The sequence below is a fragment of the Myotis myotis genome, unplaced genomic scaffold (genome assembly GCF_014108235.1).
Source record: "Myotis myotis isolate mMyoMyo1 unplaced genomic scaffold, mMyoMyo1.p scaffold_m19_p_48, whole genome shotgun sequence".
In the NCBI taxonomy this organism is placed as follows: domain Eukaryota; kingdom Metazoa; phylum Chordata; class Mammalia; order Chiroptera; family Vespertilionidae; genus Myotis; species Myotis myotis.
Genome location: NW_023416355.1, coordinates 934852 through 961052, shown reverse-complemented (window position 1 = coordinate 961052; position 26201 = coordinate 934852). Strand labels below are relative to the sequence as shown.

The 26201-nt window shown below is 63.3% G+C and overlaps 3 protein-coding genes across 10 annotated transcripts; 2 read left to right on the top strand and 1 right to left on the bottom strand.

Annotated features, from left to right (window-relative positions):
• Window positions 1–805: 805 nt before the first annotated feature.
• Window positions 806–6410, top strand: KLHL17 (kelch like family member 17). 2 transcript variants are annotated; one of them, XM_036307454.1, is made up of 12 exons: window positions 806–1159; window positions 1859–2118; window positions 2196–2317; window positions 2423–2644; window positions 3037–3153; window positions 3371–3584; window positions 3876–4020; window positions 4103–4270; window positions 4647–4735; window positions 4838–4911; window positions 5100–5281; window positions 5543–6410. In XM_036307454.1, the coding sequence occupies exons 1-12, from the start codon at window positions 1047–1049 to the stop codon at window positions 5769–5771; spliced, it is 1935 nt and encodes a 644-aa protein (XP_036163347.1). In that variant the 5' UTR covers window positions 806–1046; the 3' UTR covers window positions 5772–6410. The 2 variants fall into 2 exon arrangements, with proteins under 2 accessions (XP_036163347.1, XP_036163350.1); XM_036307457.1 differs by lacking the exon at window positions 806–1159 and adding an exon at window positions 1173–1754.
• PLEKHN1 (pleckstrin homology domain containing N1) lies at window positions 4404–14470 on the top strand. Of its 6 annotated transcripts, none has more exons than XM_036307448.1 (17): window positions 4404–4422; window positions 7197–7297; window positions 7380–7479; window positions 9959–10105; window positions 10182–10262; window positions 10367–10439; window positions 10771–10898; window positions 10968–11099; window positions 11202–11282; window positions 11846–11921; window positions 12010–12158; window positions 12268–12417; window positions 12585–12725; window positions 12899–13039; window positions 13330–13539; window positions 13720–13768; window positions 13851–14470. In XM_036307448.1, exons 2-17 carry the CDS (start codon window positions 7215–7217, stop codon window positions 13964–13966), a joined length of 1857 nt encoding a protein of 618 aa, XP_036163341.1. In that variant the 5' UTR covers window positions 4404–4422; window positions 7197–7214; the 3' UTR covers window positions 13967–14470. The 6 variants fall into 6 exon arrangements, with proteins under 6 accessions (XP_036163341.1, XP_036163342.1, XP_036163343.1 ...); XM_036307449.1 differs by having other exon boundaries at window positions 9959–10078; window positions 13851–14465; XM_036307450.1 differs by having other exon boundaries at window positions 10233–10262; window positions 13851–14465.
• Window positions 14471–14608: 138 nt separating this feature from the next.
• PERM1 (PPARGC1 and ESRR induced regulator, muscle 1) lies at window positions 14609–20094 on the bottom strand. 2 transcript variants are annotated; one of them, XM_036307446.1, is made up of 3 exons: window positions 16687–20089; window positions 15651–15776; window positions 14609–15422 (listed from the first exon to the last, which is right to left on the bottom strand). In XM_036307446.1, the coding sequence occupies exons 1-3, from the start codon at window positions 18914–18916 to the stop codon at window positions 15337–15339; spliced, it is 2442 nt and encodes an 813-aa protein (XP_036163339.1). In that variant the 5' UTR covers window positions 18917–20089; the 3' UTR covers window positions 14609–15336. The 2 variants fall into 2 exon arrangements, with proteins under 2 accessions (XP_036163339.1, XP_036163340.1); XM_036307447.1 differs by lacking the exon at window positions 15651–15776 and having other exon boundaries at window positions 16687–20094.
• Between the last annotated feature and the right edge of the window lie 6107 nt (window positions 20095–26201).

Genomic DNA, 26201 nt, shown 5'->3' with positions numbered 1-26201 from the left:
CTCCTGAGAGGCCGTGAGAACCTACCGACCTGGCGGGACCCCGGGCGCCCTCGCCCAGCCGGGTCACAGCCCCCAGGGCCCTGTAAACACGTGCCTGTGCGGATGTCCATGCCTCTGGCCACGGGCAGAATGCACCACCGAGGACCCCTGTAGAGAGCGCCCTTACACGTCAGCAATAAAAACCCACGCTCTGGTAGGAAAACAGAGCAAAATAGAAACGGTGATGCTCAGATGGGCAGTTCGCCAGAAGATGCAGGACACCCTGGTGGCCAGGCTGGCCTCGCCCGACCAAGGAGGGTCGGAGCCCGGAGAGCAGTGTCCGCCTCACGGGACGGTCCGGAGTCCCCGTGGTGGGGAAGGGGGCGGGTGGGAGGCGCTCTTATTCGAGGGAGTTGCCCAGATCTACCCGAAAGGCCTGTGCCTGGTCCTTCAGTGAGCGACTCCCCCTCTGCTGGGAATTCACCCGTGAGCGCCTCTGCCTGAGGCCGCAGCCCCGGGTCGGCAGGGACTGTTCCCTGATGTGCGAACAGCAGGTGCAAAGGCCCAGAGGCCGGAAGGTTGCCGTAAGGCCTGTGCCCTCCTTCCCGCCAGACCCCACAGTAGATCCCACAGCCCCCGGGGCGCGGGGAGGCTCTGGTCAGACCCCTCGACCTCGCGCCCTGCTCCCCCCACCCGGACCCCCGCAGCCCGCGCCCAGCTGGAGGTCTGGGGCTTGTAGGGGTGGGTGGGGGGCTCCTTGGAGGGGTTAGCGGGGGCTGCAGGCCGGGAAGCTTCTGGGATAGAAGCGGCAGGCGGGGCCGGGGCGGGGGGCGTCCTGGAGGAGCGGGCGGGCGTGGCGCCGGGACGTGGAGAGGATTCGCGTCCCACGTTGCGCGCCCGCCGCTGCGGGAGCGCGGGAGGCGGGGCGGGCGGCGCCGAGAAACGACGGCTGCGGGCAGCGGCGGGAGCCAGGGACGCCGAGCGGCCGCCACCGCCGCGCAGCCCTCCAGCGGTCCCGGCCATTCGTCTGGGCTCCTCCGCGGATCGCGGGTCCGGTGGCCGAGCCCATGCAGCCGCGCAGCGAGCGCCCGGCCGGCCGGACGCAAAGCCCGGAGCACGGCAGCCCGGGGCCCGCGCCCGAGGCGCCGCCGCCGCCGCCGCCGCCGCCGCAGCCGCCCGCGTGAGTTGCGGTCCCGGGGGCCGCGGGCCCGGCCGGCGCTGAGCAGGTCCGGGAGGAGGAGGAGAGGGGCGCGCCGACCTGGCGGGCTACCGGGAGGGGCGGCCTCGGCGCCCGCAGGCTCGGGCCGCGGGCGGTGGGTCCAGCTGCGCCTCCGTGTATCGGCGCGCACCCCGGGCGCGGGGCCGGGCGCCCCGAGGTGGCTGCTCCCGGAAGCTCAGCCCCCCGCCCGCTGCCCTTGGTCCCGGCCGCGCCGCTCCTAGAGTCGCCGGCCGGGCTGCAGGAGGGGGCGGGCGGAGGCGGGACGGGCGAATCCGCTCGGAGGGGTCAGTGAGGTCGCGCCTGGCCGGTGGGCGCAGGGTCCGCTTCACAGCCGCCTGAGCCGCTGACCAGTCTCACTCCGGGCACTTCGGTGCCGGCGGGGCTGTGGACGCCGACTCCGATGGGGCCGGGAAGGCTGGCCATGGACAGAGGAAAGCCTGGTTCTGGCGAGGCCTGGGCACACGGGGTCCTGTGCCCAAGGAGGGGTGGGCAGAGGCTGTACAGGCCCGACACCCCGACCTCCTGCGGGACGTGGAGGCTCTGAGGGAGCAGATGGGTGAGCCTCGGCCGCAGGGCAGTCCTTGCAGGTGCCAGGTATGGCCCTGGGGGAGGGGTGGCCTCCGGGTGCCCCGGCCCTGACCTGGCTCTGCCCGCCTGCAGCACCGAGGCGGAGCGTGCGCGGACCCGGCAGACCCGGCCCACAGCCCCCATGGAGGGTGCCATGCAGCTGCTGAGCCGGGAGGGCCACACCGTGTCCCACAACTCCAAGCGGCACTACCACGATGCCTTCGTGGCCATGAGCCGCATGCGGCAGCGCGGCCTCCTGTGTGACATCGTTTTGCATGTGGCCGCCAAGGAGATCCGAGCTCACAAGGTGGTGCTGGCCTCGTGCAGCCCTTACTTCCACGCCATGTTCACAAGCAAGTACCACCCCCGTGGGCACTAGGGGGCTCTTCCGGGCTCCCCAGGCGACCGGCCTGACCCACCCTCCCCACAGATGAGATGAGCGAGAGCCGCCAGACCCACGTGACACTGCATGACATCGACCCTCAGGCCTTGGACCAGCTGGTGCAGTTTGCGTACACGGCTGAGATTGTGGTGGGCGAAGGCAACGTGCAGGTGAGGTGCTCCCCCTCCCGACCTGTGTCCCGCCTGGCCTCCTGCCTCAGCTCTCTTCACCTGTTTGTCGCTGCTCCCCTGCCCTCTCTCCCTCCTCACCCACAGACTCTGCTCCCCGCTGCCAGCCTTCTGCAGCTGAACGGCGTCCGTGACGCCTGCTGCAAGTTCCTGCTGAGTCAGCTTGACCCCTCCAACTGCCTGGGCATCCGGGGCTTTGCCGACACGCACTCGTGCAGCGACCTGCTCAAGGCAGCACACAGGTACGTGCTGCAGCACTTCGTGGATGTGGCCAAGACGGAGGAGTTCATGCTGTTGCCGCTAAAGCAGGTAATGTGCCAGCTGGGGTGCAGCTTGGACCGTGACCCAGTCCCTGGACCCCAGACAGCACCCAGCCCTTGCACTCTTTGGCCCCCATCATTTGGGCCCTTAAGGCCCGGGCCTCTCCCCCTGGCCTTTATTCCCAGCCTCTGACCCATGTTCCAGCCCCACCCCCTGCCTCTGACACATCCCCTGCCCCCATCTTCTGACCCCACCCAAGCCTTCTTCTTTGCTCTGGGCCTGGGCACCCAGGAACTGGGTCTGTGGCTCCTGACCCCACTTGGCCCCTCCTCATAGGAACACTGGGCCCCTCCATTGGACTCTCCTTCCCAGGATCATCAGGGCTCCGTGGGCCCCCAAGACCCTCCCCAGATTTCAGGTCTGAGGGTCCCTACCCCCAGGTGCTGGAACTGGTCTCTAGTGACAGCCTGAACGTGCCTTCAGAGGAGGACGTCTATCGGGCCGTCCTGAGCTGGGTCAAGCACGACGTGGATGCTCGGAGGCAGCACGTCCCACGGGTGAGGCCAGCCCCGGGGGCCGCTGTGTCTAGGAGGGGGTGCCGTGTCTGAGGGCCTGGGTGCCCCTGGGCTCCTCCGTGTCCAGGGTGTTGCAGGCACGTGTCTCGAGAAGTGTCCAGGGGACAGGTAGACAGGTGTCTGGGGGGGTCTCACTGCCAGGAGGAAGTGTGCCCACGGGTCCTACCTTCCACCTGACCATGGCACTCCTGCACCCCAGCTGATGAAGTGTGTGCGTCTGCCCCTGCTGAGCCGGGACTTCCTACTGGGCCACGTGGACGCCGAGAGCCTGGTGAGGCACCACCCTGACTGCAAGGACCTGCTCATCGAGGCCCTCAAGTTCCACCTGCTGCCAGAGCAGAGAGGCGTCCTGGGCACAAGCCGCACTCGGCCCCGACGCTGTGAGGGTGCCGGCCCCGTGCTCTTCGCTGTGGGTACGCCCACCTGCTTGGTCCCCCACATCCCTTCCCTCTCCCTTCACCTCTGTCAGGCCTCTTCTGTCCACGAGCCCGACACCAGCCCGTCCCCCCTGTGCTGGTCACATCCTGCGCCCACCCATGCTGCTCCCCTACCCACCTCTGGGGGACCCCATGTGTTGTGTCCCACTCAAATCCCTGTCCGCACCCTTGGAGCCCCAATGCCCTCCACCTTGAGCTGTGCCAGAGCCGCCCAGCCCATTACCTCCCTGAGCCCCTCATCTTGTCCCGTCCCCTCCCCCTCTCTAGGTGGCGGGAGCCTGTTCGCCATCCACGGGGACTGTGAAGCCTACGACACACGGACGGACCGTTGGCACGTGGTGGCCTCCATGTCCACTCGCCGAGCCCGGGTGGGCGTGGCGGCCGTCGGGAACCGGCTGTACGCAGTGGGCGGGTAGGTGTGGAGGCTGCTCTCGGTGAGGGGCCCGTGTGTGCCCACCGGGCCAGCCCTGACCGGAAGTGGACCCCTCTCCTAGTTACGACGGGACTTCGGATCTGGCCACCGTAGAGTCGTACGACCCCGTGACCAACACCTGGCAGCCCGAGGTGTCCATGGGCACAAGGCGCAGCTGCCTGGGTGTGGCTGCCCTGCACGGGCTCCTGTACGCAGCCGGTGGCTACGATGGGGCCTCCTGCCTCAACAGGTAGTGTCGGGGGCCAGGGCAGGGTGGCCTTTAGGGTTGGGCTCGGCCACAGGTGTGCTGCATCAGGACTGCAGAGGTCAGACCTCGAGGGGAGCAAAGCTGGATCCCGTCTGTCTCAAGTCCCCGAGGCCTGTTTTCTGTGCCAGCCACCTGTCCCTTCTGCTCCTCTCTGGGGTCCTTCCCATGGGTCCAGGACTGGGCCCAGGTGGACACTGGCACAGGATCACCCCGGCAACAGGGGCCCGTGCACACCCAGCAGGCCCGCTTCCTGCTCCAGTGAGACTCTGGGGCCAGTCTCTGTGACTTCCCATCCTCTGGGGGAGGGCAGCCCTGGTCTGCTACCACTCAAGGCCAGCAGTGGTCCTGTTGTCCGCAGTGCCGAGCGCTATGACCCCCTGACGGGAACGTGGACGTCCATCGCCGCCATGAGCACCCGCAGGCGATATGTCCGTGTTGCTATGCTTGGTGGGTGACAGGGCTTGCTTGCTGTGGCGCCCACCCCTGCCTGCCCCACCCTGGAGACCCCACACACAGCAGGCAGGCCACGGGCATGTTGATTCCCTGCAGATGGCAACCTGTACGCGGTGGGCGGTTACGACAGCTCCTCACACCTGGCCACTGTGGAGAAGTATGAGCCCCAGGTGCGAAACACCCCAATCACAGGTGTTCCCCTCCCCTAGGGCCACCCACACCCCCCAGAGCCTCAGACCTTTAGATCCCTCTGCCCCTCCCCCCTTGTCCCACAGACACCCGGCCTGGAGGGGGCTGTGTGCTGTGGAGGGGGAGGGAGGCTGGTAGTGGATGTGCCCAGCGGGTTCCCTCACCGCAGGCGAACACGTGGACGCCGGTGGCCTCCATGCTGAGCCGGCGCAGCTCGGCTGGCGTGGCGGTGCTGGAGGGGGCGCTCTACGTGGCTGGCGGCAACGACGGCACCAGCTGTCTCAACTCTGTGGAGAGATACAGCCCCAAGGCCGGTGCCTGGGAGAGTGTGGCGCCCATGAACATCCGAAGGTGTGCTGTGCCACCGCCCGGGAGGGCCCCTGTCCCCCCACAGCCTGTTTGCCCCTCAGAGACAACTGCCGGGTGTCTCACCCCTGCGTGGTGTGCCCATCCCCCCCTCCCTGTCTGGGCTCAGCTCCAGTACCGCCCCCCCCACCCGCACCTCCCAGCTCCAGGAGGCTCCTCCCATGGTCTGTGGCCCCATCCCCAGAGGCTCTGCCTGGGCCTGTGGCCCATCGGCGACCTCACACCCGCCTGCCCCCCCCCCCCCAGGAGCACCCACGACCTGGTGGCCATGGACGGGTGGCTGTATGCCGTGGGGGGCAACGATGGCAGCTCCAGCCTCAACTCCATCGAGAAGTACAACCCAAGGACCAACAAGTGGGTGTCGGCGTCCTGCATGTTCACCCGGCGCAGCAGCGTGGGCGTGGCCGTGCTGGAGCTGCTCAACTTCCCGCCTCCGTCCTCGCCTACACTGTCCGTGTCGTCCACCAGCCTCTGACCCACGGCGGGACCGACAGGCTCGCCCACAGCCTCCCACATGCCTTAAGCCCCACGGGGGGCCAGCGCCTCCCTGCCCTCAACCGCGCATCGGGGTTGGGTTCCCCACCAGGGACGCCCTGTACCGTCTGTCCACCTGTCCGTGTCCATTCCGCAGTGTTCACTTCTGTGTGTGCCGTTTATTTATGCGTGTGTTTATTTATTCAGTATTTATTGACGATGAGTAGTGCCGCAGCTACCAGTTCATACGATTGCTCTGGAAGTTTCTGTGTCTCTGGGACCAAGCTGCCATCCGGGTGTCCTGCCCTCTCGCTGGGGGTAGACACTGAAGGGATGTGGGTCAGGGCCAACTCGGACTCTGCAGATCTGGGGGGACCAAGGGGTAGATGCAGAGCCGTGGGTCGGGGGAGGGGGCCTTCTGAGCAGGTGCAGACCCCCAGCCTCCACTTGGCACAGGCCCTGGTCTCAAGGGCAAGGCGTGCTTCGGGAGGCCCGCGGGGTGGGCCTTCCTGCCTGTGGGCGTGGCGTCTCCTGGATCCTGCACTGAGCTGGCACCGCGTGTGCCCCAGACCCCTCAGCAATATGAGCCGCCTTGGACAATAAACGTGTTCCTCGGGCTCTGGGCCTGTGTCCAGCGTGATCTCTGCCTTTTGGGGTTCTGTCTGGGTTGACCAGGAAGGTCTGGGGGTGGGTATACAGTTGGGCAGAGGTACGGCGTTGGCATCTGGGGCCTTGGAGGGGGCGCCATTGTGTCCAGCTGGGGCAGCACTGTGATGTCCTGGACAAGAGGTGGGCCCTGGCCCCTCAGCCTGGTCCTGCGAGGCCCCGTGGCCCAAGGCCACCATGACTGCCTCACCCCCTGGGAAGTCCACGCCTCCTTCCTGGCTTCTGGTTAGGCCTGTGGGACCCTGACCTTGGCGCAGAGTGAGGACTGAGCCGAGGCAAGCGAGGAGGCTGGGGAGGGGGCCTGGCTTTCCCTTCCCTCACGTTGGACTGGCTTCCCCAGCGAGCACCCCCCCCTTACAGTCACTGGTGACTCAGATGGGCACTGAGGTGGAAACAGGATGTGTGCTCACGTGGGATGCCTCGAAGGGGTCCCTGTCTCCCGAGCTCCAGCCCCAGACAACCCAGCCCAGGTTCAGGGGGGCATGCTCTCTGGGGACAGGCCTGGGAGGCCCATCCTTCACAGGTGGGAGGCTGGGTTGGGGGAGCCTCCCCCATACCTCCCAGGACGGCCTTCTTACCAGAGGACCCAGGGCTGAGGACTGAAAGGCTGGGCCCAGGTAGGAGCCGGTCCGCCCAGAGAGGCTCCACCCTCGCCCGGTGTTTGGGCACCGGGCAGACACCGCCAGCCCCGCCCCAGGAGGTGGGGGCAGAAGGCTCAGGACCCAGGGACCCAGACCTGTCGCCCCGCTCTCTCGGCCAGCCGCCGCCGCCCGCGCCCATGGGGAACAGCCACTGCGTGCCCCAGGCTTCCAGGAGGCTGCGGGCCTCCTTCTCCAGGAAGCCGTCGCTGAAGGGCAGCAGGTGAGGGGCGGCTCAGGCTGGGTCTCGGGGTCGCCCCCGCCCGCCGGGGGGCCAGGCCGTGAGCCGCTCCCTTTGTCCGCAGAGAGGATGGCACCAGGAAGCTGGCCGGCCTCTTCGGCTCGGAGGCTGGTCCCGACGACGGGGACACCACAGACAAGATCTTCTGCTACATCCCGGGGACGGTGAGCGGTGGGCGTGTCCTGCGCGGTGCGGGCGGGGGTGGGGGGCGCAGGGGGAGGGGGGCCTCAGTCCCAGAACCGGGTGAGGAAGTAGGAGCAGCCCCGCCCTAGAAGCTGGTCTGGCCGAAAGTCTGAGCTGAGAACGAAACTGGGGCCGACTCTGAGTCAGTGGGTGAGCAGCGCCGGCCCAGCTGGGCGGGGGCGGGGCCTCCGAGGCTGCTGGGGGGCGCTGTGGCCGGGCGGGCGGGTGCCCCGGGTCTGCAGCCGGGGGGGACTGGCCAGCGTGTCCAGGCACCTTTGGGTTGGACCCAGCACACGTGTCTGCGTTGTCCTGTGTGGGCTTGGATGTTGTGTTCCTGGTGCGATGTGCATCCCCCCTCCGCTCTTCACTCCGAGTCAGGGGCTTGGTGAGCAGTGAACCCCTCGCACTATTCCAGGCCTCAGTTCCTTCCCAGGTGTCCCCCAGCATCCAGCACGCACCACTGCCTCCTCCCATAGCAACGCCCTGCGCCCCCACCCCCACCCCCAGGGCCCTACTGCGAGGATTGGCACAGCCATCTGAGCGTCACCCCGCCCCCTGCCCAGCCCCTGTGGGGGAGACACCCAGCGTTCCAGGTGACTGGCATGGGTCCCAGCATGTGAGGGAAGTGACCCCCAAGTTGTCATTCCAGGAGAGGGTGCAGGAGGAACAGGTGTAACTGTGCCAGGGGCTTGGGCCAGGGCTCCGCCCAGAATGCCTGGGTTGGTCCCCTGCTGGTGTGGGCTCCCACCAATGTGTGCCCAGCAGGCTGGCCCCTCCCTGCCCCCTGAGGTCCAGGGCTCCCTGGGGCAAGGACTGGCTTCAGCAACGTGCTCCCTCAGAGGGATGGGGTCCCGTGTGGCCCCGTCTCGGACCTCAGCTCCTGAGGTCCAGGCCCACACATCGTAGGGCCTGATGGAGTCCCTCTGGGTGTGGCGGTCCTCTTGCCAGGACTGGGGGTGGCTGGACAGGGCACCGGCATGTTGTGTCGGGAGAGGGGGCCCCGGAGAAGCCGTCTGTCCTCGGGTCCTGCCCGTGGTGGCTCTGAGCTGGCTCCTCCCTGGACCCTATGGCTGAGCCTGGGCCACAGGGCAGCTTCACAGCCCTTCCTGCTCTGTGGCCTATTTCTCACCGTCCCATCCCGGCATCATTCCCCGAACTGGGTGTGGGTGCAGGAGGCCCCACCCAGAGGCAGGGAGGCCGGGAAGCTTCGCGTCTGTCTGTGCACATTCCTGGGCTTGTCTAAGGGGCGGCTCAGCTCAGCCAGGGCACGGCAGCCTGGGAGGCAGCCCCTGCCGGCTCCCGGAGGGAGCATGGCCCTCCACAGCCCCCCTCCAGCCGCAGCCCCATCTGACTCCCAGTCTGACTCCCATTTGTGGAGGACTCTCTGTGCCCCAGCATTGGCTGTGTGTGGGCGCCGGCAGGCGGGCACTGAATCCCCAGCACATCTCAGACCTGTCCTGGCCCTGACGATGCAGCAGTGGCCAGAACAGACAAAACCCCTGTGCTCAGGGCGTTCCCATCCCTGTGACACAGCCAGATGGCCAGACAAATGGGCACAGGTATCATGAGGAAGATGCGGTTAGCACTGAGGCGTGCAGAGGGGTCGGGGAGGTTGGGAGGTTGGAGCGGCAGACAGGGCGTGAGGAGGAGGCAACGTGAGCCACTCCCTGAAGGAGGTGCGGAGACTGTCCCAGGCAGAGGGACAGCAAACTCGAAGGCCCTGGGCTGGGCATGTGCCTGATGGGAGGGAGGAGTCAGGGTGGGGGCAGGTCCTCAGGACCCCTCAGCCATTGCCAGGCAGGAAGCCGGTGTCCGCCCGCCCGGCCCAGGGCTAGGCAGCGTGTCCAGGCACATGTAGGCCTCCACTAAAGTGACGTCAGGAGATCAGGGTCACGGGCTCTCTTCCAAGCTCCACGTTCACAGACATCACAGTGGCTCAGAATGGCCTGTGGAGGGACTGGCAAATACATCAGACACGCCCCCCGCCCCCCCCTTTCTTAGTACCAGGTTAAACATTCACCAGCCAATAGAAGATTCAGGAGGGTTTTTTAAAATACATGTTTTTATTGATTTCAGAGAAGACAGGAGAGGGAGAGAGAGGTAGAAACATCAACGAGAGAGAATCATGGATCAGCTGCCTCCTGCACGCCCCACCCTGGGGATGGAGCCCAGAATCCAGGCATGTTCCCAGACTGGGAATCAAACTGTGACCTCCTGGTTCATAGGTTGATGCTCAACCCACTGGGCCACAGCAGCTGGGCCAGGCGGGTTTTGAGTCTTGTCTCGGTCAGACACCCAGAATGCTGTGACCAACAGACTTAGGGGCTGAATAACCAAAATAAGGGTGCACGGCTTGGGAATCTCCTTTGAGTCCAAACATCACTGTCCCTGCCATGGCAGTGAGGCCGTGTGCGTGCGGACTGGAGCTCAGGCCGCCCCCCTGAGCCGTGCTCCCCGCAGGACCTCCCGGGCCTGGAGAGCCAGCGAGAACCCCTGGACCAGCCGTTCCTGAGCGTCTTCAAGAAGGGGCGGCGCAGGGTGCCTGTGAGGAACCTGGGCAAGGTTGTGCACTATGCCAAGGTCCAGCTGAGGTTCCAGCATAGCCAGGTGGGGGCCGGCCGGTGGGGGTCTGGGCCAGCCTGGGCCTGCCCCCCGTGCTCACACAGCAGCCCTGCCCCCCCAGGATGCCAGCGACTGCTACCTGGAGCTGTTTCCTTCCCACCTCTACTTCCAGGCCCACGGTTCTGAGGGACTCACTTTCCAGGTGAGGGAAGCGGGCAGAGGGAGGAGGCTGGGGGGACAGGGAGGAGCCCCCGAGGCGGTGGCCACGGCGCCTGGGGGTGCTCAGCCTCCCACTGGGCCTGGCAGGGGCTGCTACCGCTGGTGGAGCTGAGCATCTGCCCGATGGAGGGCTCCAGAGAGCCTGCCTTCCAGATCACAGGTGTGTGGCATGACCAGTCCCGCCCAGGAGGGTGAGAGGGCCAGGGCGTGTGGTAAGGGTGCCCCCAGTGCAGATGGGGAGCACCTGGTTCCCTCAGAGCTCCCTCTGGCCAGGCCCAAGGACATTGGCAGGACCCTGAGTGTTGAGAGATCCTGGCTTTTCTTCCAATGGGCACATGGCCGTGTGCCTGGCTGGGAGGAGTGCAGCAGGTCCTGGTTAGTGCCGTATTCTCCCCCCAACTGCAGCCCTGGGGTCTGCGGGGCGAGGGGGGGGCTGGGGAGGGGCCTCTCCTGGGGGTGCCGGCCCAGCGCCCCCTGCTCTCCGCCCACAGGCCCACTGCCTGCCCCCCTTCTGGTGGTCTGCCCCAGCCAGGCAGAGCTGGGACACTGGCTCTACCACCTGGAAAAGCAGATGGCCCTCCTGAGAGGGTTGCAACGCTGCCACTCAGCACCCCCGCAGGTCAGTACCATGCACCCCGAGCCCCTTTCCCAGCCCCCCTGCCTGCCTGCCCTGACCCCCGTTTCCCAGGGCCCCCCTGAGGACGAGCTCCCCTGGAGTCTGCAGCACAGGCTGACCCAGCTGCGGACCACATGGGGGCACCAAGTGGTGGGCAGCGCCATCTGCGCCTCGAGGGTCAAGCTGCAGCATCTGCCATCACAGGTGGGTGGGGACACGGGCTGAGGGGTGAGGGGTGAGGGAGGGTGGAGGCAGCAGGTGGGGCCAGGCCCTCGCTCCCCTCCACTCTGCCCTCGACCCCGGCAGGAGCGATGGGACCGGATCCTGGTCCTGTACCCGACTTCCCTGGCCATTTTCTCGGAGGAAGCGGACGGGCTTTGCTTTAAGGTAGGTCCTCCCGCCGTGACCCGCCCCAGGGAGGCACCTGTGTGTAGGGGTGGGAGGGGGCGGCAGCTCAGGAGGAACCTGTATTTCGGGGCCAGTTGGGACAGAGCATCCTGGCCCCACCTACCAGCCTGCTGCCCTGGTCAGTCTGGTCTCAGCTCTGCTGTGAGCAAGAGGGACCCTGTCTGGGCACCTGTGTCACCGTGGAGGGTCTTTGGCCACATCACCTGGGGGTGACCATGGTCTTCCGTTGCCGAGAAGCACACATGGGGGCTTCAGTCCCCCCAACATCCCTCCCAGTCAGCAGTGATGGAGGGGACCCGTCCCCATGAGCATGCGTCTTTGTCTGCCATTGGTTGATGAGGTCCCCACCCAGAGGCCAGGGGGAGGAGTGGAGATGCCCCTGGGGCAGATGGGGAGCCCTGGCTCACTCAGGGCTGTCGGCTTTGGCCCTGCCTCGCCCAGCCTGGTATCCCCATGTCTGGAGGGCGAGGGGAGTGATGGGCCCAGGCAGAGCCCCAGGGTTACCCCCAGGCAAAGGCCCCACTTCCGTGGCTGCCCCACAGGGGGAGCTTCCACTCAGCGCCATCCACATCAACCTGGAGGAGAAGGAGAAGCAGATCCGCTCCTTTCTGATCGAAGGTGGGCTGTGCCCGGGCCTGGGAGGGAGGTGCCCGCGGTGACCGGCTCTGCCCTGGGCCTGGGGACACTCACGGTGTCTGTGTGCCAGGCCCCCTCATCAATACCATCCGGGTGCTGTGCGCCAGCTACGAGGACTACAGCCACTGGCTGCTCTGCCTGCAGACCGTCTCCCGCCGGGAGGGAGCGCCCCTGCTGCCCGGCCCCGAGGGCTTCCCGGGGCTGCGGGGGCCCCTCCAGGTGAGGGTCAGCAGGCCCTGGTGGGCGGTGATGGAACAGAAGGGCAGACCGTGGGTCGGTGGTGAGAAGGGTCCTGCCACATGGCTCACTACCCCCCACCCACTGCCAGGTCCTGGGCAGTGGCCGAGGCTCGCTCTCCTCAGATGGACAGACCAGCTGGGACTCGGGGTACCCAGCACCCCACTCTAACCGCACCAGCCGTTCCCTCCCCGAGTGCTCAGTTCCGTCCGCAGCTGGCTGCCCTGCCCAGCCTGCATCTGTGAGTGTCTGGGGGTAGGGGCAGGGGCCATGAGGTGAGCTTGTGATGAGGAGCCTGGGTCCCCATGGCACTCCATCCCTCCCGGGATGCCAGCTCCTGGGGGAGGGGACTCAGAGGATTGTGGGATAGGGCTCCGGGAACCTTCTGGAAAGTCCTGTTCCCCACAGGACAAGGCCAACCCTGGCTGGACCAGCGTCAGTGGGCAGAAGGCAGAGCTAAGACGGGGTGGCAGCAGTCGGTCACCCAGGAGCAAGGCCCGGGGCGAGGGGCCTGGCCCGGCCACCCCACTGCACCTGGATCTGACCAAGGTGGGCCCAGACACTGACCCAGCCCTGAACCTGGCCCTCCTCTGCCCTGCACCTCCCGGGCCGCTGTCTCCCGGGCCCGGAAGGTCCTGGAACCACCTGGGAGCCTCCTCGAGGAGGGAGGATGCGGGGTGTCCTGCTCCTGGAAACCTGTCTCTTCTGCCTCTTGCCTGCAGCTGACCAGGCCGAGCCTGGAGGGTGGCCCGGAGGTCGAAGACCACTCCCTAGAGACACCTCACTCCCCCCTGTACGCTGACCCCTACACACCGCCTGCCACCTCCCATCACAAAGTCAGAGACGTCCGGGACCTGGGTGAGGTCAGTGCCCTGCTGGGGACAGAAGGGCCAGATGTGCCCACAGCCTGCTGCTTGGAGTCTAGACCAGCGGTCGGTCGCCAACCTTTCGGACCGCACGGACCACCAGTTGGCGACGGCTGGTCTAGACCATGCCCCTCCCCCTGGGTGTGGGGTTCCCACCGCCTGAGGTTTAGAGGAAGCCTGAGGTCTGCTCAGGCCACGAGAGGTGAACGGGGGTTGCGGGCAGGGGTCCCCCAGCTCCACCAGGCCCCGCCCAGGGCCTCGGTCACCCACCGACACTTCCCTGGCAGTTCCTTGCTGCGATGAAGAGCTCGCTTGGACCCGAGCCCTCGAGCCCGTTCCCCTCCGTGCCCGTGTCCGTGCCTCGCTCCGACCCCAGCTCCGGAGTCTCCAGCCCCCACTTGCTCTCCAAGAAGGGAGCCCTGCAGCCCCGAGCCTCTCAGCGGCACCGGGGCTCCGTCAAGGGCCGTGGGCCCCAGCCCCCCGACTCTCCTCGGCTCGTGAGTAGCCTCCTGCACCTGGACAGGGGTTCTGTGGGCCCTGGGGGACCCCTGGGAGCAGGAGAGACAGAGGCGGATGCTGGGGCAGTGGGCACTACAGGCAGCCATGGCAGCTCGTGGGCTGGTCTCCAAGCCCCTTCCACAGGGCGTGGCTCTCACACTTGTGTTTGGGGTCCCCAGGTCTCCCCTCCCAGGGAAGTTTCGCCCGACCCCCCGCTGCCTCCCCCAGGTGAGTGAGAGGCCCTGCCTCCTTCTGGGGGGAGCTCAGGTGGTGCTTCCTGAAGACACACGCACCTCTGCCCTCCCACCAGACGGCGGACCCCCCAGGAGCTATGACAACATCTGGGACCAGGCTCCGTCTCCCTCCCGCCGACGGTGGCCCCGAGAAGCGCCTGAGGCTGAGGGGGGGCTCACCCAGTGGATCTGAGCTGCTTCGCAGTCCCACCTGCCAGTGTCGACTCTGGGGGGGGTCTCCAGCAAGGCCTGGGTCTTTCTTTGTGGGGCCACCGGCCAACCACCCCCACCCAATACCCAGTCAGGGTCTGACCCCGGGGGGTGGAGGGGGTCTCCAGAACCCTGAGTTTTCTAGGATCTGGAGTGACCAGGAGGACAGCTCCCCCCCAGGATGCCCTGACCAGCGCCCTGGACCACAGATGAGGGCGCGATGCCCAGAGGGGCTGAGCCTTGGCCCCCAGGGAAAGTGTGAGGGAGGAGCTTGAGGGGGCTTCACCTGGGAGGGGGAGAGCGGAGCAGGGTTGAAGGTGAAGGTCAGAGGGCTGAGGAAGTTACAGAGAGTCCGAGTATGTGAGGCCAGAGGTCATGAGGACCCGAGGTCAGCAAGGTCAGAGCTAGGAGGGTTGCCCATGCGGGTGGGTGGCATTGCTCGGGAGAAATGGACAAAAGACTAAAGAAGGAAGAAGAGAAGATTTTATTTGTCTGTGTCCACACGTTCTTCACCCACAGCCAGGAGGCCCTGTGGCCCCGGGACCTGTGCTCGCTGCCTGGCTGGACGCCCTTCCAGCGCCCGGCTGGCCCCCTGCCCACCCTCCTGCCCTCTCGTTGGCTCCTCTCAGCCCTGGGACAAGCCCAGTGTCGCATCCCTCTGCCTGACACCATGAAACTCTGCTTGGAACCTCATCCAGGGTTCTCCCAAGGAGGGGCTCCAGGCTCTGCCCTGCAGACCCCAACCCCGCAGGGGCCACTGGGTCGCCTTCCTGCAGCCCCTCCAGGTACCTGCTCTGGTCTCGGGCAGCAGCCAGGAGACCTTGGCCACAGGGGTTCAGGGCTCGAACAGGCCAAGGAGGCCCTGCCAGCCCAGCCCCGCCCCTGCCCAGTCTCCAGGTGCTCGGACACCCTCTGATTTCCTGCTCCATCCCACCACTCACCCTCTAACTCGATTACCTGACAAAATACCAACGCCCAGTTACATTTGATTTTGGAGAAACCACAAGTAATTTCTTAGTATAAGCACTCTCACATACTGCCTGTCTGAACTTTCAGCTTTACTGGACACCCTGCTTCATTTGCTAACCTGGCCACCTTCCTAACCAGTTCCCTGCTGGACCCCAGCCACCCAACCTCCCCAGTCTCCCCTCCCAGGTGTGGGTACAGCCTGGGCTTCGGCCACTGGCCTGAGCCTCGGGTGGAGTCCAAAAAAGCCAGGACCGAGGACACTGGCTCCTTCTAGATGCCGCCGTGGAACACAAAGGCCAAAGGGCGAGGCCAGAGGGCAGCACCTCGGCCTGAGCACCTGTGGCCGTTTCCTGGTCCTGCGTCTTCCTGGGCTGAGCCTGGCTCCTAGGGGCTGGGGCTGCGGCGTCCCAGCCTCACCTGCCGGCGGAAGTAGCGGATGGCCGAGATGGTGCCGATGTTGGCCAGCAGGACTGCAAGGGAAGCAGAAGCTTCTTGGGTGCCGGCTCCCGGCCTGGTCACCACTTGACCTGCACGGCCAGCCTCGAAGGGCGAGAGGAAGCCCGCGGGGTGAGCGGTGGGTCAGCAATGAGAGGAGCAAGGTCAGGGAAAAAACGCGTGTCCCCCAAGCACCCTGACCCCTGCTGGCCCTTCCACTTGACTTCTGGGCACCATCCCCACTCCCCCCAGGGCCCCCAAACCTGTTTTCCAGGCGTCTGGGGTGTGCAGATCTGAGGTTCTCACAGCCCAGGTGGCAAAGGCTACAAACACCAGGCACATGTCCTTCTGGCTGAAGGTAAATGAGGTGAGGGGACCCCAGGGCTCCCCTAGGAAAGGAAAGTACATTCTGAGCTCCAGCTGCACCCCTTAGATACGTCTGTCCTGGGACATGTCTGTCTGGAGACAGGTCTGTCCTGGGACATGTCTGTCTGGAGACACGTCTGTCCTGGGACATGTCTGTCTGGAGGCACGTCTGTCCTGGGACATGTCTGTCTGGAGACACGTCTGTCCTGGGACATGTCTGTCTGGAGACACGTCTGTCCTGGGACATGTCTGTCTGGAGACACGTCTGTCCTGGGACATGTCTGACTGGAGACAGGTCTGTCCTGGGACATGTCTGTCTGGAGACACGTCTGTCCTGGGACATGTCTGTCTGGAGACAGGTCTGTCCTGGGTCATGTCTGTCTGGAGACACGTCTGTCCTGGACATGTCTGTCTGGAGACACGTCTGTCCTGGGACATGTCTGTCTGGAGACATGTCTGTCCTGGACATGTCTGTCTGAGTCACATCTGCCCCGTGATGCTTCTGTCCCAAGACACAGGCAGTGTGTGGCACAGTTGAGTCAGGTCGACTTGGGCCAGTTGCCTCTGGGCACCACTTCCTGGTTCCTAAACTACCTTCCCGAAGGAATGTGAGACCAAGTCCACTGAGTGCCCACTGCCCAGTACCTGCCCTGCTGGAGGCCAGGGGCAAGGCTGTCAAGTCATCTGGGCCTGAATTCAGGGTGACAGTCGGTGCACAGCCAAACCCTTGAATGACCTGGGCTGCCCCACCTGGCCTGTGTCCTGGGATGGCCAGGAACTGCTCCTTCCTTCCAAGATCCTCCTTGAGGCCTCCCCCTGGCTCAGACCAGCCTCCTGGCCTGCCCCCTCCCCCCGCCATGGCCCTCTGGCTGACATCTCTGGACAGTGTGTTCCCAGGACCTGGACAGGCCATGGGGCCCACGAGACACGCACCTGCTTGCCTGAGCACCAGGTCGAGCTGCTCTGTGGCCACTGGGCTGGGCTCTGGCGCAGGGCCAGGCTGCACCCCCTGGGGCCCCGGCGTGGGGGCCGCCCGGGCCTGCAGCGGGAGGGGGGCAGCCGGCCCCAGCACGCCCTCCAGCCTGTCCTCCAGCCTGTCCGCCCCGAGGAAGTGTTCATAGGCTTCGGGGAAGGAGATGGGCATGGGGTCTCCGGGCAGAGCGGCTGGCACAGGCTTGTCCTCTGGGGCTGGGGCCGGGGAGTGGCCCCCCTGGGGCCCAGACCTCTTGGCCCGGCTGTCCCGGAAGAAGAACTCACACACTTCTGGCCACTGCACTTGGGCCTCGCCAGCCTCTGCCTCCTCAGCCTCTTCATCCTCCTCCTCGATGGTGTCACAAAAAAAGAACTCGTAGGCCTCGGGGACGGTCACGGCAAAACAACTCTTATACCCAGGCCCCCCTGTGGCAGAGGCGGCAGGGGGGGGCAGGTGCTTCAGGATCCGAGGCTGGGTGAGCCTGGGCCCAACCGCCACTGCGTCCCAAGCTCCAGGCCCCCCGCGGCCCCCTGTGGCTGTCCTGGGAGCTGAGGGCCAGCCTGTGGCTGGTGAGAGGGGGCGCGTGGCCTCTTCTGACCCTGGCTCCTTGGGGCTGGGCTCAGACACAGAGAACCGCACTTTCTTCTTCTTGGCTGGGACAGGCCCTGGCGGGGGCTCCCCAGAGGGGTGTCCAGGGGCACCTGCAGAGGGCTCCCCTCTGGGCTTCTCTTGGTGTCCCCCTGAAGACACCACAGAGCCCAAATCCAACTTGGCCTGTGGGGCACCCTTGGCCTCGACCGCGTCAGGCCCAGCCTGGGGAACGGGGGCCAGGGTGGGTGCACCCACGTCACACTCCGCCTTCAAGGCAGGTGCCGATGGGTCCACCTGCGGCTCGACCTTTCTGCCCGGTGGGGGCAGGGCCACATCCAGTCTAGGCTGGCAGGTGGGTGTACACGGAGCCTTGTCAGGATGAGGCTTAGAGGCAGGTGTACACGGAGCCTTGTCAGGATGAGGCTTGGAGGCAGGTGTAGACGGAGCCGTGTCAGGATGAGGCTTGGAGGCGGGTGTACACGGAGCCTTGTCAGGATGAGGCTTGGAGGCGGGTGTACACGGAGCCGTGTCAGGATGAGGCTTGGAGGCGGGTGTACACGGAGCCGTGTCAGGATGAGGCTTGGAGGCGGGTGTAGACGGAGCCGTGTCAGGATGAGGCTTGGAGGCGGGTGTAGACGGAGCCGTGTCAGGATGAGGCTTGGAGGTGGGTGTAGACAGAGCCGGGTCTGACTTAGCCATTGAGAAATCTGGACCAGGCTCTGGGGCAGGTGTGGCCACAGCGTGTGGCCCAGCTCTGGGGGTCATGCTGAGTGGGTCCGACCCTTGCTCAGTAGTGAGGACAGGTGTAGACAGATCCAGTCCCAGCTGGGCCACCTGCTCAGGGGCCCCTGCAGACTCCAGGCCCCGCTCATCCTGCCCGGCTCCTGATGTCCGCTTGGCCGACCCAGCTGAGGGGCCCTTCCCCCTGGACCCAGCGGGGCCTCGGACCTCATCGGGCCTGGCCGCAGAGAGCAGCGGGGAGCCCAGTGGGGAGGTGGGAGCAGAGCCCGCGGCACTCGAGCGCCCACCCCCCTTGGCACCAGCAGCGCGCCTCTTCTTTCGGCTGGGGCTTCGGGGCGGGGCTCCAGGGCTGCCCGGGGGCCTCTGGGGCAGAGGGCTGCGGCCCGGGGACTCGGGGCTCGGAGGAGGCTCACCGGGGGGTCGGGGGGCAGGGTCCCGGGGGGCTGGCCCCTGCAGAAGCCTCTGCATCTCGTCCTCGGAAGGCGCTTGGCGGGGGGCGCTCTGGCCGGGAGAGGCGGCGCCGGAGCTGAGGGATGGCCGGGCTTCTGACTGCGCTGACGTGCTGGGCGTCTGCTGACCAGCCCCCAGGGCCAGGGCGGGCTCCTGCCAAGACCTGCTGACCAGCTGCTTCGTGGCCGCCTGGTCCTCCTCCTCAAAGCCAGGCCAGCCACTCCCCCCAAGCAGGGGCCGGGGCCCGGGGGGACTGCTGCCGCTGCTGTCCCCTTGGTCAATGTCACTGGACAGCAGCTCGTCCCCAGAGGCCAGGCTGGCCTGCAGGAGACCACACTCCTCGGTCGTGGCTGAGAACTCAGCCCAGTCCTGGTCACTCAGCTGGACACTGTACTGGAAGTTCTCCATTTCGGTCAGCAGGGCGCATGAGCAGCAGAGCCGGGGTCTTCACCCCCTGCCCGCCCGCCAGCACCCCTCCAACCTGGCTCAGCACTGGGCCGGCATCTTCGTCCTGAAGGCCACTAAGCAGGATGCAGACGGCAGCTGGCTGCTTCCTCCAGGGCCGAATCACCGCAGCCCCACCGTCCCTGCTTTTAAATTGACCCCTGTGGTAACTCTACGACATGGGGTCACATTCCTTCCATGTGCGCTCTGGATCGGCGAGGGGCACGAAAAAGCAGGATCCTCGTGCGTGGATTTTCAACCCCAGAAGTGGCTTTCCTTCACGTCTCCAAGCATCTCCTGCTCAGCTGGGTCGGCCTTACCCTCCAACTTTCCTCCGGACAGGCCGACCTGGCTGTGGGGAGCCCTGGCCTGTCCCAGCATGCCCCAGGGGGCATTTGGCCATGGGGGCGGGGCCACAGTATCCAGCAGGTGACCAGCCTTGGGTGATGACCTTCCACTAGCCTTGCTGGGACAGGCTGCTGGGCTTCCTCTGAGCGCCCGCTGGTCACGCTGGTGCCGGCCAGAGTGTACGTGGGTCCCCAGGAAGAGCCTAGGGAGGAGGCCCCAAACAGAAAGGAGCCTCCTGCCTCCCTAGGTCATCCTCAGGGTCTGTGTCCCCAACCCAGACGCGCCCCTTCCCCTGCCCCGTCTCAGTGACCCAAGGTGACCCTGGCTGGACAGTCTCCAATCCCTCAACCCCTGTGGGGCTGCCCTTCTGTCTCTGAGATGGAGATGCCTGGATCCCAGGCACCGAGACGGCTTCCTGACCCTGAACTTCGCCCTCCTCTCTAGCTCTGGGGAAGGTCCCTGGGGGCTGTCTACCTCGGGGACCCCTCTGGGCGGGAATGAGGAGCTGCTGGTGTCGTACCTGGAACCCTGCAGCAGCCAAGCAGCAGCACTGGGCGTCCAAGCTGCCTGTCCATGGCCCAGTGCTGGCTCGCCATGCAGCCCCACCCCCACGGCCAAAAATACCATCCCAGGTCACATGTCTCCTGCCAGCCAGCAGGGTCCAGGCCACAAATAGATGGCATTTGAGGGGCCTCCAGCTACGTGAGGGACACCTTCCTAGTTGGGTCGGATGCTGGCCAGAGAATGCTGACCAGCAACTAGCACGTGGCTTCCCTTTGCCTGGCTGAGGGCTGCTCCTTCCTTTTAAAGGGACCCCACTACTGGGAGACCTTGCTCCGCCCCCATCCCACCACCCTCTACCCCCCGCCCCCCAAGGCCAGTCCAGGATCTCTGGGTCTTAGGGCTTTGTCCTGATGCCTGTGGGGAATGGAGGGATTAGAGTGACACGGTGGGAAATGATGGATTCTCGAATGTTCCTCCAGGTCATTTGGAGGTGATCCACGCAGACCCCTTCCGGGCAGCACTGCCCATCCTGTTGGGAGTGTGGGGGACGCGTGGAGTTATTGAAGGCTTCCAGTGGAGGGCACCCCAAATGGGCATGACCCCTGGGCCCCTGGAGAGCGTTGGGAGAGGTCAGGAAGGAAAGGGGGTCACTCCCGCCAGCATCTCCCCACGTAGGCTCCTGGGGATGGGACCCCAGACGGGTTCCAGGAAAGAGGGTCAGACGCCACCACCCCAGGTGACCCCGTCCTCAGGAGGGGGGCGGGGTGACATGCCTCTGAGACGGGTGGCGAGCAGCAGCCCCTGCCAGGACCCCCCTGAGCACTTTGCCAAACACTGTCCGCCCTGAGGGACACCTTCCTGGTCGGGTCGGGGGTGCCAGGAGGACCCTCTTTCACAGCGGAGTTGGGTGCGGCACAGAGAGGGTGAGCCACACAGCCAGCAAGCGGCAGAGCTGGGTCCTGAAGCCCCTGCTGCTGGCCGGCTCCCGGCCATCCTGGGCTTGGGGCTGTGTTGCCTTTCCCTGGACAGGTCACTGTGATGCATCGGCCCCCACTGGGAACACAGGAGGGAGCAGTGGGGTGGACAGCACAGTGGCACACAGGGAAGTAAGACCATTCCCGGCAGCCCCGCATCATGGGCGGAAGCGAGCGCCTGGGACCAAAATCCTGTGAGAGGCTGAGGGACAGGACCCGGGGCGAGCTGCGAGGCTGACAGCGGAGGCATCGCAAGGATGCGCCAGGACGGGCATTGAGTGTCGGCAAACGATTCCGCGTGACAGGTGTTCAGGCAGCGCTCAAGGGAACAGACGGGGAGTGCGCGCATGGCGTGGCCACCGCCAGACGCCCCGTGGGAAGGCCGGTGCTCCTGGGCGGGCAGCCTGGCCGGGGAAGGTCGCCCTCCGCGCCTCTCCACACTGGCACCCCTGTCTCCTTGGGGCTCCTTCCTAGTCATGCAAAGCTCTGTGCCGGGTCCAGGCGTGGGGACTTCACACCCCACGATGCCGCGCACCGACTCCAGTCCATCCTGACGCTGTCAGCCTGCGTGGAGCCTCAGATCCCAGGTTAAGGGCTCCGTCCCACAAGGCTGCCCCCGTGAACGCCAGGCCCCCGCACATCTGTCTGACTTGGCACAAACCGGAGGTCCCATGGCTGCTGCCCCTGGATTAGCGGGAGTGGCTCACAGAACTCAGGGAAACACCGCATTTGCCAGCTGATTATAAAGAGGTGACAACGGACGCAGGTGATCACAGGACGCAATGTGTTGGGCTTGGCACGTGGAAGGGGCGGGGCTTCCGCGTCCTGGGCGCCACCAACCAGCGGCTGCCCTTCCCACTCACCCTGAGCCCACCCGGCAGGGTTCTGCGCAGACGGTCATTCACGGTGGGGTCAGCCCTGTCCCCTCTCACGGGAATGCAGGGCTTGGTTTCTCTGGGGACCAGGCCTCACCAGGAGCCCAGCAGAGCTGCTCACGGGACGAGAGACTGCCGGTGCTCCTGCCATCCAGGACATCAAGCGTTTCGGGAGCTCGGTGCCAGGAACCAGGGCAGAGACCAATCTGTACAAATTCTGTTATCTCACGGTCACTTCCTTCCCTCTCCCACGGTCACTGTCACGCTGGAGCCGGGGACTGGGGGCTGTGCCGTCAGCGCCCGCCAGGCGCTCACCCCGCAGCGTTTCCTGGGCTGGGCCTCGGTTGTTTCCCATTTGTAGCTAATAATCAACAGCCATGTGGTGACCAGTCAGGAACATCCTGTTGGCAAACGTGTGTCCGCGGTTTTGTAAAGTGTGTGGGTCGGAGGGCAAGGTGGGCCTGCCCAGCGGTCCTCCCGGGTGGTGCTGCGCTCACCAGGGCTACACAGCCTGGGACCGTGTGCCCGCGCCTGCCGTCCTCCAGGCTCACACCTCCATAACAGCAAAGCTCCTGGCCATTCAAATGGTCTCCTCAGGGCTTTTGCCACTTTTCTAGGCCTTTTCCTTATGCATTGGTGGGAGCTTTCACACACTTTGGATGTGCATCTTACTGAATGTTTGCCCTGTGATTACCGCTCTGTCTCACTTTTTCAGTCTCTTCACGGTGCCTTTGGATGAACAGAAATTTATTTTATTTTATTTTGGATGAACAGCAATTTAAATGGATAAAATTCAAATTTTAGCCCTGACCGGTTTGGCTCAGTGGATAGAGCGTTGGCCTGCGGACTGAAAGGTCCCAGGTTCGATTCCGGACAAGGGCATGTACCTTGGCTGCGGGCACATCCCCAGTAGGAGGTGTGCAGGAGGCAGCTGATCGATGTTTCTCTCTATTCCTCTCCCTTCCTGTCTTTAAAAAATCAATAATATATATATATTCAAATTTTAGCACAAGCCAAGTTGTCAGCAGTTTCCTTGGTGGTGATCACTTTTCTGTTCCCTCAAGTTCCCTGCCTGCCCCAACGCCTTGCAGGTGCAGTGAAGGTGGCTTGCAGGTGTGAAAATGGCTTGCAGGTGTGAAGATGGCTTGCAGGTGTGAAAATGGCTTGCAGGTGTGAAAATGGCTTGCAGGTGTGAAAATGGCTTGCAGGTGTGAAGGTGGCTTGCAGGTGCAGTGAAGGTGGCTTGCAGGTGTGAAGATGGCTTGCAGGTGCAGTGAAGGTGGCTTGCAGGTGCAGTGATGATGGCTTGCAGGTGTGGGGAAGGTGGCTTGCAGGTGTGGGGAAGGTGGCTTGTTCGCTTTGGAAAGCCTCACTACCCCACTTCTCCCATCGGACCTGTGACTGAGCTGGTGCTGACATCCCCCCCAGGATGGTGGGTGATGGGGTGTCCTGTCACTTTTTGTTTCCTGTGGACTCCCAGGGCGGGTCCCTGCTCTGTGGCACATGTGTGTGGACCTGCATGTCCAGGCAAACACGGTTCCCACCAGGGGAGGGCTTTGTGACAACCAGCCTGGTGGCCCTGGAAGAAGAGAATACGGGCCACAGGAGGCAGGGAGGCTGACTCCGAGGCTGTGGGAGTGCGGTGGGCGAGGTTGGAGGCCAAGCAAGGACGAGAAGGCCTTTTGGAAACCTGGCGTTGCTGGAGTTAATTACCACCCCGATCAGGGACCTGCTTGGCCCCGGGGAGGTCTGGCCGCCAAGGAAAACAGGCGAGCTCCGCAGCAGGTCACTGGGCACTGCCTCAGCTCCTCCGCGGAGGCCTTGTCTGCAGAGACCAGCACCTGCGCGGGAGGGGGCGGTTCTGCGGATGGAAAGCAGCCCCACAGTGGGAAGCGGCCGGTATCAGAAAGAGGCAGTGAACGGCACGCAGCCTGCGCTACCCCTGGCGGCCACCAGAGGGCACAGGTCCCCCACTGGAAGCCAGCAGAGCGCAGCGGGGTGGGGGGTGGGGGGAGGGCCTGGACACTTCTTGGGGTGCCACGCCCCCCTTTTGAAGGTTTGTAGCCCCGGTGAGACTGTAAATACCCCGAAACAAGAGCCAACTTTCAAGGAGCAGCTATTCCCTGCCGGACACTCTTAAGTGCTTCCCACAGATTACGGGCTTTTTACTTTAAAAATTGCAATCGTTTTAATGGGGTATAATATATACACGACAAACTGCACATATTTAAAGTGTAAAATTCGCTGCGTTTTGGCAGGTAAACACCCAGGAGGCCATCACCTCAATCCAGAGAGTGAAGCGCCCATCATCCCTGAAGGTTCCTCTCCCTTGGAACCGCCTCCGGCCCTGCTCCCCTGGGTTGCCGTAGCTTGGAATTTTATACAAACGGGTCAGACCGTTTGTTCCCTCTCGTAAGGACAAGAAGACGTGTCTGGTGTCTGTCACTCGGCACAAGTGTTTTGAGATTCATCCAGCCCAGTGTGTATATCCATAGGTCTTTTAAAATTATGAATGTGGAGTGCTCCGATGTTGGCTACCCAGCTGGTATTTCCGTTCACCCGCTGATGGACCCCTGGGTTATCTCTGGATGGGACTAGTCTATATAAAGCTGTGTCCGGGTCTTGTGTAGACGTGGGCTTCCATTTCTCTTGGGCAAATACTTAAGGTGGGGTGGCTGGGTCACAAGACAGGAATACCCTTAACTTCCTAAGAAAGTGCCAGACTGTCTCCCAATATGGTTAGTTTTCACTCCCAGCAACAGTGTGTGAGGCACATCCTCGCCGACAGGTGTGGCCAGTCTTTCGTCATCTAATACACGCCTAGGTGCCTCACTCCGGCTTTAACCTGAACTTCCTTGATGACTAGTGATGCTGAGTATCCCTTCGTGTTTGTTTGTTTGTTTTAAAATATATTTTATTGATTTTTTACAGAGAGGAAGGGAGAGGGATAGAGAGGAACATCGATGAGCGAGAAACATCGATCAGCTGCCTCCTGCACACTCCCCACTGGGGATGTGCCCGCAACCCAGGTACATGCCCTTGACCGGAATCGAACCTGGGACCCTTGAGTCCGCAGGCCGACGCTCTATCCACTGAGCCACACCGGTCAGGGCTCCCTTCATGTTTTGTTTTGTTTCTGCCATAATCTTCTGTGCGATGACGGGTGGAATCTCTTGCCTGTTTTCTTCACTGGGTTAGTTCTTTTCTTATTGTTGACTCCTGAGAAATCTTTGAATCTTCTTAATCAGATGTGTGACTTGCAAATGTTTTCTGCTACTCTAAGGCTTACCTTTTCATTTTCTTAACAATGTCTCTTGAGGAGCAGAAGTTAAAAAATTTACCGGGGCCCCAGCCAGCATGGCTCAGTGGTTGAGCGTCAACCTATGAACCAGGAGGCCGACCCAGGTTGCGGGCTCGATCCCCAGTATGGAGACAGCTGATAGATGATGCTCTCATCATTGAGGTTTCTAACTCTCTCTCCCTTGCTCTATGAAATCAATAAAAATATATTTTAGGCCTAACTGGTTTGGCTCAGTGGATAGAGCATCGGCCTGCGGACTGAAGGGTCCCAGGTTCAATTCCGGTCAAGGGCATGTACCTTGGTTGTGGGCACATCCCCAGTAGGAGGTGTGCAGGAGGCAGCTGATCGATGTTTCTCTCTCATTGATGTTTCTCTATCCCTCTCCCTTCCTCTCTGTAAAAAATCAATAAAATGTATTAAAAATATACATATATATTTTAAAAAATTTATCCATTTTTCTTCCATGGATTGTTTTTTTGGTGTCATATCTAGGAAATCATTGCCTAACCAAAGGTCACAAAAATGTTTTAAGTTTTCTCCAGAAAGTTTTATAGTTTCAGGTTTTGCATTCAGAACTATAATTTGTTTTGAGTTGATTTGTGCCTATGGTGTGAGGCATGGTTCCAGGAGATTTTATTTGCATATAGATGTCCAGTTGTTCCTGGTCCAATGATTGAAAACACTCCCCGTTCTCCAGGGAATTACCTTTGCACCTTTGTTGATGATCAACCAACTGCATAGGTAGGGGTGGGTCTGCTTATAGAGTTCTAAGGAATAGTTTTCACTTTTAGCACTTCAAAGATGTTCCATCGTCTCCTCACATGCATTTTTCCAACAAGAAATCTGCCGTCATTTCATCTTTGTTCCTCTGTGTATAATGCCTCTTCTTTCCCTAGCAGCTCTTAGAACTTTCTCTCTATGGCTGTTTTTGTAGGGAGGAGGTCATCAGGTTTATCGATACATGATTAACACATAAATGGTTTTTAGTTGTGCAGCCATTATTATAATCAAATTTAGAGCATTTCCATTACTCCACAAGGGGCCACACCCCCATTCCCCTCAACCTCCCCCCAGTTCCAGGAAACCACTCACCTAGTTTCTGTCGATTTGCATCTTCTAAACACGTCAGGTAAACGGGATCACACAATATGTGGTCTTTCGTGACTGTTTCTTTCACTGAGCATAGTATTCTCGAGGTTCATCCATGTTGTATGTAGCATGTTTCAGTACTTCATACCTTTTTATTG